General features: G+C 54.4%; 2 protein-coding genes across 7 annotated transcripts in view; one reads left to right on the forward strand and one right to left on the reverse strand.

The window, feature by feature from the left end:
* The window catches only part of ARHGAP9 (Rho GTPase activating protein 9), an 11,925-nt gene extending 6,179 nt beyond the window's left edge, over positions 1-5,746 (forward strand). For 2 of the 4 annotated variants that reach the window (XM_011926031.1, XM_011926032.1), the window contains 15 exons: positions 292-513; positions 692-805; positions 998-1,090; positions 1,311-1,372; positions 1,508-1,598; positions 1,796-1,891; positions 2,031-2,186; positions 2,352-2,493; positions 2,578-2,685; positions 3,002-3,100; positions 3,272-3,349; positions 3,498-3,551; positions 3,806-3,940; positions 4,278-4,383; positions 5,306-5,746. In XM_011926031.1, the coding sequence (XP_011781421.1) occupies positions 292-513; positions 692-805; positions 998-1,090; positions 1,311-1,372; positions 1,508-1,598; positions 1,796-1,891; positions 2,031-2,186; positions 2,352-2,493; positions 2,578-2,685; positions 3,002-3,100; positions 3,272-3,349; positions 3,498-3,551; positions 3,806-3,940; positions 4,278-4,383; positions 5,306-5,477 (1,728 nt within the window). In that variant the 3' untranslated portion in view covers positions 5,478-5,746. The remainder of the gene's footprint in view (positions 1-291; positions 514-691; positions 806-997; positions 1,091-1,310; positions 1,373-1,507; positions 1,599-1,795; positions 1,892-2,030; positions 2,187-2,351; positions 2,494-2,577; positions 2,686-3,001; positions 3,101-3,271; positions 3,350-3,497; positions 3,552-3,805; positions 3,941-4,277; positions 4,384-5,305) is intronic. The other 2 variants (XM_011926030.1, XM_011926033.1) reach the window with 2 other exon arrangements.
* GLI1 (GLI family zinc finger 1) overlaps positions 5,730-11,288 on the reverse strand; it is a 12,383-nt gene continuing 6,824 nt past the window's right edge. For 2 of the 3 annotated variants that reach the window (XM_011926026.1, XM_011926028.1), the window contains 4 exons: positions 10,147-10,311; positions 9,420-9,650; positions 8,291-8,558; positions 5,730-7,684 (listed from right to left, as the gene is read on the reverse strand). In XM_011926026.1, the coding sequence (XP_011781416.1) occupies positions 5,940-7,684; positions 8,291-8,558; positions 9,420-9,650; positions 10,147-10,311 (2,409 nt within the window). In that variant the 3' untranslated portion in view covers positions 5,730-5,939. The remainder of the gene's footprint in view (positions 7,685-8,290; positions 8,559-9,419; positions 9,651-10,146; positions 10,312-11,288) is intronic. The other variant, XM_011926027.1, reaches the window with a different exon arrangement.

Consider the following 11,288-nt stretch of genomic DNA (forward strand, 5'->3'; position numbering starts at 1 on the left):
ACACACACAAAAAGCCTGTTCCCCTTTCCTGTGGCCCTGAGGTGGGGGTGGGGTGGGGGAGGCGGGAAGTTGGCAACAGGAAGTGAGGAGAAGAGCAAAGAAAACTGTGAGAGAGAGAATTTTTAAAAAGCAGCTGGGGCCTGGGGTTTCTCCCCCAGTACCTGGGTCACCTCAGCCTGGAGCTGGTGGTGAGAAGACGATGGGGAGGGAGTAGGAGGTGGGAAGGCCAAGAGAAGCATGGGAAGGGAAACAGGCAGAATGACCACCTCCTTCTTCCCCCTTTTCTGGCAGGCAGGCCCCCAGCCCCTCATGTCAGAGCCCCCTGTGTACTGTAACCTGGTGGACCTTCGCCGCTGTCCCCGGTCCCCACCCCCAGGCCCTGCATGCCCCCCGCTGCAAAGGCTGGATGCCTGGGAGCAGTACCTGGACCCCAACTCCGGACGCTGCTTCTACATCAATTCACTGACTGGCTGCAAGTCCTGGAAGCCCCCGCGCCGCAGTCGCGGCAAGATGGTGAGACCTTACCTCCTGCTTCTCCACTGTCCCCTCAAGCTCTTCCTTCCCCTACTGAACCTCAAGATAGTGTGTTTTCTCTCTGGGGCTCTCAGAAGATCAGAAGAATCAGCCAAGTATAAGAAGGGTGTGGAGGTGGCATCTGGATGTAGCTTTATTTCCTCCTCCCCTAACCCAGAACCCTGGCTCCATGGAGGGGACACAGACCCTGAAGAGGAACAATGATGTCCTGCAACGTCAGGCAAAGGGCTTCGGATCTGACACAGGGACCCCAGAACTGCTTGACCCACAGGTGAGATCCCCCCCATTTCCCAATCACATGCAGAAAAAGCCAGCTTGTTATGACTTTCTGTTTTGTGTAAAACATTCTCCATTCCCCACCACACCCCCTGCCTCTCACCCACATCCCACCCCTCTTCTCCCTTCAGCCAGGGATCCCTGAGTCAAGGGTTTCCCTACCTGCTTCTCTAATCCTCTCCCCTAGGGTTCACTCAGCCTCAGCCAACGCACCTCGCAGCTTGATCCTCCAGCCTTGCAGCCCCCTCGACCTCTGCCGCAGCTCCTGGAAGACCCCCATGTGAATATCCCATTTCTTTGTGAATGCCAAGATCCTCCCTGCCCCACAACCCCCCAATTCCTGCTCCTCAAAAACATCTTCCTCTTTCTGAATATCCTCTTACCCAGCCCTCCCTCAGCAACTTTAAGGGACTTCACTCCTGGGAGACCCCCTAGGGAAAGCCGAGGCCACTGCGGAGGGCGCAGGGTGACTTACAGATACCATTCCCTCCACTTCCCAGGAGGTGGAAAAGTCGGGTCTGCTCAACATGACCAAGATTGCCCAAGGGGGGCGCAAGCTCAGGTGAGAACCCGGAATACAGCTAGGGCCTGGGCTGTCAACTCCGTAGGGTAGAGCAGGGTGTTGGAAGAGCACCCTCCCCGTGTAATTCTAGAATGACCTTTTCACTACCACTACCTCCCCTCTCTGCCCCCGTAGGAAGAACTGGGGCCCGTCTTGGGTGGTGTTAACGGGTAACAGCCTGGTGTTCTACCGAGAGCCACCGCCGACAGCGCCCTCCTCTGGTTGGGTGAGTGTGAGCTAGGGGAGCAGGAGGGGTGAGGACGCTGCCTCCGCCTCACGCCAATGTGGGGCGCGGCAGCGCGGAGGGCGGTGCAGAGGAAGGTAAAGAAGTGAGGAAACCTCCCACCTCCTCACAGTCCACCGGGGAGAGGGAAGCATTGAAGGAAACAGCACCGTGGCCTCAGTTTCCTCCCTCATTGTCAGGGGCCAGCGGGTAGCCGGCCCGAAAGCAGCGTGGACCTGCGCGGGGCGGCCCTGGCGCACGGCCGCCACCTGTCCAGCCGCCGCAACGTCCTGCACGTGAGCGCCCTCCTGCGCGTCTCCAAGGCCCCACCCGACCCGAGGGCGCCCCCAATCTCCCGCGCAGGCCTCCCACTAGGTCTCCCTACTTTTTATACTCCTCCCTGTTGACCCGAACGTTTCCCCGCCTGGCCCTCAGATCCGCACGGTCCCTGGCCACGAGTTCCTGCTGCAGTCCGACCACGAGACAGAGCTGCGAGCCTGGCACCGCGCGCTGCGGACTGTCATCGAGCGGCTGGTTAGAGGGGTGGAGGCTGGGAGGGAGGCTCGGGCCGGCCGGGACCGAGGGAGTGGGGTAGGAACTATAGGAATCAGGGGCGGTGGGGGCAGGGTGGGCTCGGTGGAGAGCCCTGGCCTGGGGCGGGGCTGGGACGTGGGACCCTGGCAGTGGGTCCGAGTCCAGCTAGAGGTGCAGATTTCTCTCCTCTCTCACCTTCGACACGGCCCGCCCCGGGTCTAGGATCGGGAGAACCCCCTGGAGCTGCGTCTGTCGGGCTCTGGACCCGCGGAGCTGGCGGAGCTGAGCGCCGGGGAGGACGAAGAAGAGGAGTCGGAGCCGGTGTCCAAACCGCTGCTGCGCCTCAGCAGCCGCCGGAGCTCCAGTGAGGCGCGGGCCGGGGAGGGAGGGTCCGGGAGCGCAGCGAGGCTTCTGGGCGCTCACGCCCCGCTCCACCTGCCTCCTGCAGTTCGGGGGCCCGAAGGCACAGAGCAGAACCGCGTGCGCAACAAACTAAAGCGGCTCATCGCAAAGAGACCGCCCTTACAAAGCCTGCAGGAGCGGGGTCTGCTCCGAGGTGAGGGGGCTGGGCCAGGTTCCTGGATAAGAAAACTCCAGCGAGGCTCAGAGTAGAGCTTCCCAGAACTAGACCACAGCCTTCTGTGACTACTGCTTTCCCACTACCCAAGATTCTTTAGAGGAGAAGCCGGGAAGACGTGTACCCCTTTGTCAGATTGTTTGAAGCAGGGGAAGGGGGTGGAGTGTATTTCCTTGCCCAAGCCTGGCACAGACAGCCAGGAGGACCAGCCTCACTTAACGATAAAGACCTATGCTGAAAAGAGCTCCCATGAGTGACGCTGGCACTGGTTTCCCGCCTCACTCTGCCTCCCCAGACCAGGTGTTCGGCTGCCAACTGGAATCACTCTGCCAGCGGGAAGGAGACACGGTGCCCAGCTTTGTGCGGCTCTGCATTGCTGCTGTGGATAAAAGAGGTCATTTTCTCAGAGACCCCAGAATTCTCTTCTAACAGGCTAAGGCGTAGAATTTTCTGCCTCCCCCATTCTACCTAGTCTTCCTACTGCCCTTTTTCTCTCCACCCTTATATTCCTCACCACACACACTTTTAAGCAGCAGTCCTCATCTACTCCTCCCTCATCTCCCAGGTCTGGATGTGGATGGCATTTATCGGGTGAGCGGGAACTTGGCAGTGGTCCAGAAACTTCGCTTTCTGGTGGACAGAGGTGAGAAGTTTTGTGGGCCAGTGGTTGTACTAAGAATGTGTTGCCGAGAACCATGGGCGATTCTACATGAGGAAGCTGGCAGAGCAGAGAGACCGTCAGGCTGGAAGTGCATGTCTTAGCTCCTGATCTCTTCTCATTCATGTTGCAGAGCGTGCGGTCACCTCCGATGGGAGGTATGTGTTCCCAGAACAGCCAGGACAAGGTACTTACATGGAAGACCCCTCAGATCCCTAAAACTTCCACATATCCTCTTTGCTTCCCATGTATACCCCCATGTACCACTCCTGGGAGGGTTGTCCTCATCCCCACCTTAGCTACGTTGCCCCACTGCAGACCCTCTAGGCATTCCTATAGTCTGCTTTGACTGGATTTCTCCAGAACTTCTAATCTCTCAGTCTCTAGATCTTTCTGGCCTTTCATGAGCCCTGAAGCCCCTATACCTCCTTCTCCCTCCAGAAGGTCGGTTAGATTTGGACAGTACTGAGTGGGATGACATTCATGTGGTCACCGGAGCCCTGAAGCTTTTTCTCCGGGAGCTGCCCCAGCCTCTGGTGCCACCACTGCTACTGCCCCATTTCCGTGCTGCCCTTGGTAAGGATTGGAGCTTTGGAAAGAACCCTTGATATGGGGGACACGGGTGGTAAATAATAGAATAGAGGTTCCCTTATACTCTTCTTTCCCATTCTGACCTTAGAGATGGAAAATAACATTCAACTCAGGTGCCTACTCCAGGTGCCTTTTTGTGAATGTTTAGAGGGCTGAACTGAAAAGAATTATGAGGTAATAGTTGGGCTATGTGAAAAAGAAAGCTGTGCTAGATTTACGATGTCTTCCATGCCTGTAGGAAAGAGCAGTGAATTTATCCACCCTGTCCTAGCACCTTCCCTAACCTCACTACCATGCCTTTCCCATTACTCTCTCTTTCTAGCACTCTCCGAATCAGAGCAGTGCCTCTCTCAGATACAAGAATTAATAGGCTCAATGCCAAAGCCCAACCGTGACACTCTACGGTACCTCCTGGAGCATTTATGCAGGTCAGGAAGACTGAACCTCTTTGTTCATGCTGGGGAAAGGTGGAGTGGGGAATGCCATAGGGACTCTGTGCAGGTGGAGTGAAGGTAGGGAAGCATCTAAGTTTAATGGGCAGGTGAGGAAACAGGCAACCTCTGTGCAGGAGCATATTACCAGGGTCAAAGCCTTTTTTTTAAAATTTTTTTTTATTTTTGAGACAGAGTCTTGCTCTGTCACCCAGGCTGGAGTGCAGTGGTGCAGTTTTAGCTCACTGCAACCTCTGTCTCCCGGGTTCAAACGATTCTCCTGCCTCAGCCTCCGTAGTAGCTGGCATTACAGGCGCCTGCCACCACGCCCAGCTAATTTTTGTATTTTTAGTAGAGACGGGGTTTCACCATGTTGGCCAGGCTGGTCTTAAACTCCTGACCTCAGGTGATTTACCCACCTCAGCTTCCCAAAGTACTGGGATTACAGGCGTGAGCCACCACGCCCATCAAAGCCTTTAGGTCAAAACTTAAAGATCAGCATCAAGTGGGGAAATGGAACCAAGATGCTGTGAAAGAAATAAGGGAAATCTTGCCTCTCCCTTCCCTCTGCCTCTTTGTCTCCCATTGGGACCTTGCTGATAGCTTCCTTGGTTGAACTGGGCCTGGGCAGTGACTTCTGAGAGGGGATGGCCATTTGAATTAAAGACTCCCAAACCGTGAGCAGACAGAACTCTTGCAGCAGTCCCTAAAGCCAGAAGAGGCAGTTGTATCTTCAGGTTGTATCCTGAAGGTTTCTTCACTGGTCCATCTCCATTCCCCTTGTGTCTCCTTGGTTTTTTTGTCACCACGTGGAGGAATCCCAGAGTGGCCTCTTCCCTGCTCAGACCTTTGAAGGGTTAGATTGCTATGAAGTGGCAAGCTGCTGCCATATATCCCCTTCCTTGGCCTTTGCCCACAGGGTGATAGCACACTCAGATAAGAATCGCATGACTCCCCACAACCTGGGAATTGTGTTTGGACCAACCCTGTTTCGGCCAGAGCAGGAGACATCTGACCCAGCAGCCCATGCTCTCTACCCAGGGCAGCTGGTCCAGCTGATGCTCACCAACTTCACCAGCCTCTTCCCCTGACCCAGGGAAGGAAGAAGAGAAAACCTATTTCCAGTCATCTCTGGTGGTGAGAGGCTGGTGTTCTGTTTTGAGGACATCCCTTTAAATCTCCCAAATGACTGTCTCCATCTTCATGAGTGTGACTTGAGGGGTTGGGATGGGTGAGGGAGCTTCTCTAAAGAGGAAAGTAAGTGGATTAACCCCTGCTTCTCTTCTTGTTCCCTGTTATAATTCCTCCCCAACATAATAACACATAAAGTGGCATGTTGGTTGTTTTTTTTTCTGATGCAGTTCCTTTATTATCAGGAAACAGTGTCATTATCAAATTTCTCCTCAAAACATATACAGACTATACACAGCCCCCAGCCCATACCTCCCATCCCTGAGGCATCTTGTGCAGGGAACTGCAGCTGCCCCAATTTTTCTGGAAGGATAGAGACCCCTTAGGAAATGTAATCTGTGACGGATGAGATTCCCTACTCTTTAGGCACTAGAGTTGAGGAATTGTGTTTCCCCAGGCAAGGATCTCAGTAAGACACTCATATTGCCCACAGCCATGTTGGGGGGCCCAGAGGGAGGTGGGGTATGTCCAGAGCTGCCCCCCTGATCATGGGAAGGAGGAGGACTCAGTCCCTGGGCCTCATCCAGAATAGCCACAAAGTCCAGCTGAGTGTTGTCAAGATCAAGAGAGTCCAGAGGGTTACATACCTGTCCTTCGGGAGGAGGGTACAAGGCAGGACCCCCTCCTAACCTGCCCACCTCAGGATGGCCACAGCTGGGGTTTGTGCCTCCCACTTTGAGGGGCCCATAGCAAGTGGGCAATGGGGGCAGAAGTCGAGGTGGTGCTGCTGCCCTATGGGAAGCCCTGTTTGCCCCCACTACAAAATTTTCATGGCATGGTGAAGGGGTGGGATAGGAGCCTGACTTGTGATTGGGCAAGTTGGGTCCAAAGCCAGGTCCGTATGTGGTCACCGGAGCTTTAGCAGGGCTTGGGCTAACCTGGGGACCCCCCAGAAACTTGGGACTCTGGTAGGAAGGTTCCTGGGCTGAGGCATCTTCCCTGCCCCCACCCTCCCACAGCAGCTCCTGTTGAGACTGAACATAATTACACACAAGCTGAGCCTTGAGCTGCCCTGTGGAATGGGTGGGGGAATCAAAGTCCAGGCAAGGCCTGGGTTCTGAAGGCAGATAATCAGGGGGTGGCTGGGTATAGTGGCCTGACTGGAGATACTGGGGAGGAGGGGGCTGGGGGTAATGGGAAAAGAGAGGCTGTGGATGTGGGGGCCCCTCACTGGGGTGGGCATTGAGACAGGGTGCCAGTCCTGTGGAGTCAGACCCTACTGGGCACCCCTGTTCCGGCTTGACTTGCACTTGTCCATAATGTTCAAGTCGAGGACACTGGCTGTAGGCTCCACCTAGAGCCTTGGGGCCTGGGTACAGCCCAGAGTGGGAAGGGAACTCACCCCATGTTTCTTGGGTGGGGTCACGATATAAGGCCTGCTGGGGACAGGGGTTGGGGCCATAGTTGGTGGGTGGATCAGGCCCAAGAGGCAGAGAACCTGGACCCCTTGCTCCATAAGGCTCAGCTGCTGCCCCTTCAGGTCCCCCAAATCCCAGAGTATCAGCAGGTGGGAAGTCCATATAGGGGTTCAGACCACTGCCCATTGTGGAGGTCCCAACTTCTGGCTCTTCCTGTAGCCCTCTAGTATCCATGGCAGCATTCTCAGTGATGCTGGGGGACTGTGGTGAGTAGACAGAGGTTGGGAGGTAAGGATCGAAGTTCTGTCCTCCCCCTGCCACAGTGGGTGGTGTATGGACACAGCCCAGGCTCTTGAACCTCTGGACTCTAGCTGGAGCAGGATGGTCAGCAGCCCGGGCTGGGTCACTGGCCCTCCGGGTGACCCCTGCATTGGGGTTGTATCCTGGATACTCGGCTCGGCTTCTCCAAGGAGGCATGGGAAGACCTCCTATCCGATCCAGGCTGGATGCTGCAGTGGGCGGAGTACCACCCCCTCTGACTGAAGCATATCTTGCCCGGAGCAGGTAGTGCTGAGCAGGCATAAGGCCAGGCAGGGAGGATGCTCCATTCTCTGGTGGGGAGCCAGGGGGAAAAGGAGAGGCCAGGGAGGAGCGGCGGCTGACAGTATAGGCAGAGCTGATGCTGCTGGAGCTGCTGCTGCGGCGGTCAAGAGAGACTGGGGGGCCCACGCGGCGGGACACAGGGGTACCTGCAAGTGATGGGGAAAAAAGGTAGGATGGTCAAGGAGTCTAAATCTCACCCTGCCTCCTCCATGCAACAGCCTTGTCCTAGATTCCCAGGAATAAGCTCATTATCCCTAACCAGTCAGTTCTGTCTCCTACTTCTTCCATGTCTATTCTGTTTCTGGGTTACCAAAGATTCAGGGTTGCTATGAACAGTTGTGCAGGTTGTATGCTGCACAATCCTAGGGAACAGCATTCGCATCATAGCCTTTGCATACTTGTTTGTTTATTTTGTTCTGTTTGAGACGGAGTTTCGCTCTTGTTGCCCAAGCTGGAGTGCAATGGCGCAATCTCAGCTCACTGCAACCTCCTTCTCCCAGGTTCAAGTGATTCTCCTGCTTCAGCTTCCTGAGTAGCTGGGATTACAGGTGCCCGCCACCATGTCTGGCTAGCCTTTGTGTATTTGTACATCACAACTATTTTCTGATAAACGGAAAGTGTATTGAGGAAGGAGATCTTTTTCTAATTATACAAAAGTGCCATGTGGCAGCCCTCAAGGGTGACTTCCTCCTCTCAACCTCAGGGCAGGTCCAGATCTCACCTTAGCCACACCTCCCACACCCGGGTCTCACCAGTGTGGGACAAGCTGGGCAGTTTGAGACCCCGGGTCCCTATTGGCCGGAGTTGATGCAGCTGGTCCAGCCTGAGGTTCTCAAGGCGGCGAAGAGTGGATAGACCAGTGCCAGCAATGCAAGGCCCCTCGTCCAAGCTGGAGAGGTCTTCAGTGCTGCCCCCTGCATTGCCAGCCATTTCTACACCGCTGTCTGTATTGGCTGCACTGCCTGCCGGGGAGTGGTCGCTGCTGCAGGATGACTGGGCCCCAGGACTTGGCTGTGGCTTCTGTGGAGAAGATGAGGTCTGAGGGCAACACCCTTCCCCACAGCTCCTTCAACTTGATGAGTGGCTGAAGCCTGTGTCCCAGTGACTGCTGGGGTTCCAAGGAAGTTTGTAAGTGTAGAAAGGGCTAAGCAGGTAAGAGATAGGGGAGCAAACTGAATGTGAGACGTTTGATGAGAAGAACTTAGGCTGGAGCGACTGGCTGGACTCAAATTGCTCTTAGTTCTATGACCTTGGGCTATTTCTCTATGCCTGAGTTTCTTCATCTGAAAATGGGACGAGTGAGTCCCTTTCTCATGAAGTTGCTGTGAGAAGTACATGAAATTATACATGTAAAAGGCTTGGAACATATACTGAGCGCTATTTAAGAAAGAGTTTGGGTTGGATGCATTGGCTCATCCCAGCACTGTGGGAAGCTGAGGTGGGAGGATCGCTTGAGGCCAGGAGTTTGAGACCAGCCTGGTCAACATAGCGAGACTCCATCTCTACAAAAGAAGAAAAATTAGCCAGGCATGATGGTGTGTGCCTGTAGTGATCACTCGAGCCCAGAAGTTCGAGGCTACAGTGAGCTATGATTATGCTACTACACTCCAGCCTGGGTGACAGAGCAAGACCCTGTCAGAAAGAGAGAGAAAGAGAGAGAGAGAGAGAGGAAGGAAGGAAGGAAGGAAGGAGAGAGAGAGAAAGCTTCTAGAATCTCTAGATTTGGGGAAGCCCAAACAGCAACACTAAGACAAGAGACAGGCAGACTGGTCACAGAAGAGTGATTTCTATAGGAGAGGATGGATGGGTTGGGAAGTAACTAGAAAGATGTCCACAGGGTGGGCTGGGGTATGGAAGTGAGGGTTGCCTGGGCTCTCTCACCATGGCACCCTCTGGCAGAGTCAGTCTGTTCTCCTCCCTGATGGGACCTCCTTCCCGCTCCCTCTTGGGCTCCACTGTAGAAATGGATGGTGTCCGAGGCAGGGGGCCATCCCCACGGTGCCGTTTGGTCACATGGGCGTCAGGACCATGCACTGTCTTGACATGTTTTCGCAGCGAGCTGGGATCTGTATAGCGTTTGGTGCAGCCAGGGAGCTTACACACATACGGCTTCTGTTGAGTGCAGAGTGGAGATAGAGGCAAATGGATCAAAGTGGAAGAATGCAGAAGAAATGGGAAAAAGTGATGACAACATGGGGGACAGGGGAGGAGCACACAGCACCAAAGGAAGTGAGGAGGGTGGAGGCCTCGGGTGGGAGTCAAAGATGCAGAGATTAAGTGGAGGGTTAAGAAAACTGACAGCCTGGGAAAGATGAGGAGGTGAGCCCAGGGCTGTGAGGTCCCATAAATCCAGGGGATGGAGGGATCAGGGGGTCTCCTCTAGACAGCATATTTTAGGTTAGCCCTTTGGCTGGTTAGAGGTTAGAGGTAGGAGGAGGAGTGGTTAAGTGGAAATTCTGGGTTTCAGAAAAGCCTTTTCTGGGCGAATTATGTGGGGAGAGGGACTCACCTCTGTGGAGTGGGTGCTGGGCTAAGGGATTTCTTATGGGGCAATCTCCCTGGTAGGTAGCTTCTCAAGAGGGGAGGGTCTCTTAGTTGGGGCATTCACCTCATTGGAGTGGGTCCGATTCTGGTGCTTGGCTCGGTCACTGGCATTGCTGAAGGCTTTACTGCAGCCCTCATGCTCACACATGTATGGCTTCTCACCCGTGTGTGACCGCAGGTGCGTCTTCAGGTTTTCGAGGCGTGAGTATGACTTCCGGCACCCTTCAAACTGGGGGACATGCAGGGGTCAAAGGATAGTTCTCAGACAGAGGACATGGCGATGGAAGGAATCCTCAGTCTCCAAAAGGACACACATCAGAGAATATAACTCAAGATGAAAGGCACTGGGGCTTTGAGAGAATTCCCAAAACTAGGGGACAAGGGCAGGTAAGAACTTGGGGAAGGGAAGCAGTTGGAGGCACTCTCCCTTTGGGAATATAAAGATGCTAGAGCATCTTCTGACCAAGCCAGGGCAGATTTCCCTGCATAGGGATCTTATGCCGTCCCAAGATGGGGTCATCTTGGGGGAATGGGCTGTTGTCCTTGATGCAGGGTTTATCCATTAGGCAGAGTAATAGGCACAGTACTGAAGGCCGACAACACTTTAAGAGGCCCACGAACATGTTTTAATGTCTTTTTTTTTTTTAAATTTTTTTTTTGAGATGGAGTTTTGCTCTGTTGCCCAGGCTGGAGTACAGTGGCATCATCTCGGCTCACTGCAACCTCCGCCTCCCGGGTTCAAGTGATTCTTCTGCCTCAGCCTCCCGAGTAGCTGGGACTACAGGCACACGCCAGCACGCTCAGCTAATGTTTATATTGTTAGTAGAGAAAGTGTTTCGACATATTGGCCAGGCTGGTCTCGAACTCCTGACCTTGTGTTCTGCCCGGCTCAGCCTCCCAAAGTGCTGGGATTACAGGTGTGAGCCACTGCTCCCGGCCTGTTTTCTGTTTGTTTGTTTGTTTGTTTGTTTTGAGACAGAGTCTCACTCTGTCACCCAGGCTGGAGTGCAGTGGCATGATCTCGGTTCACTGCAATCTGTGCCTCCTGGGTTCAAGCGATTCTCCTGCCTCAGCCTCCCGAGTAGTTGGGATTACAAGTGGCCAACACTACGCCCAGCTAATTTTTTGTATTTTTAGTAGAGACGGGGTTTCGCCATGTTGGCCAGGCTTGTCTCAAACTCCTAACCTTGTGATTTGCCCGCCTCA

This window comes from Colobus angolensis, unplaced genomic scaffold (genome assembly GCF_000951035.1).
Source record: "Colobus angolensis palliatus isolate OR3802 unplaced genomic scaffold, Cang.pa_1.0 Scaffold67, whole genome shotgun sequence".
NCBI classification, from domain to species: domain Eukaryota; kingdom Metazoa; phylum Chordata; class Mammalia; order Primates; family Cercopithecidae; genus Colobus; species Colobus angolensis.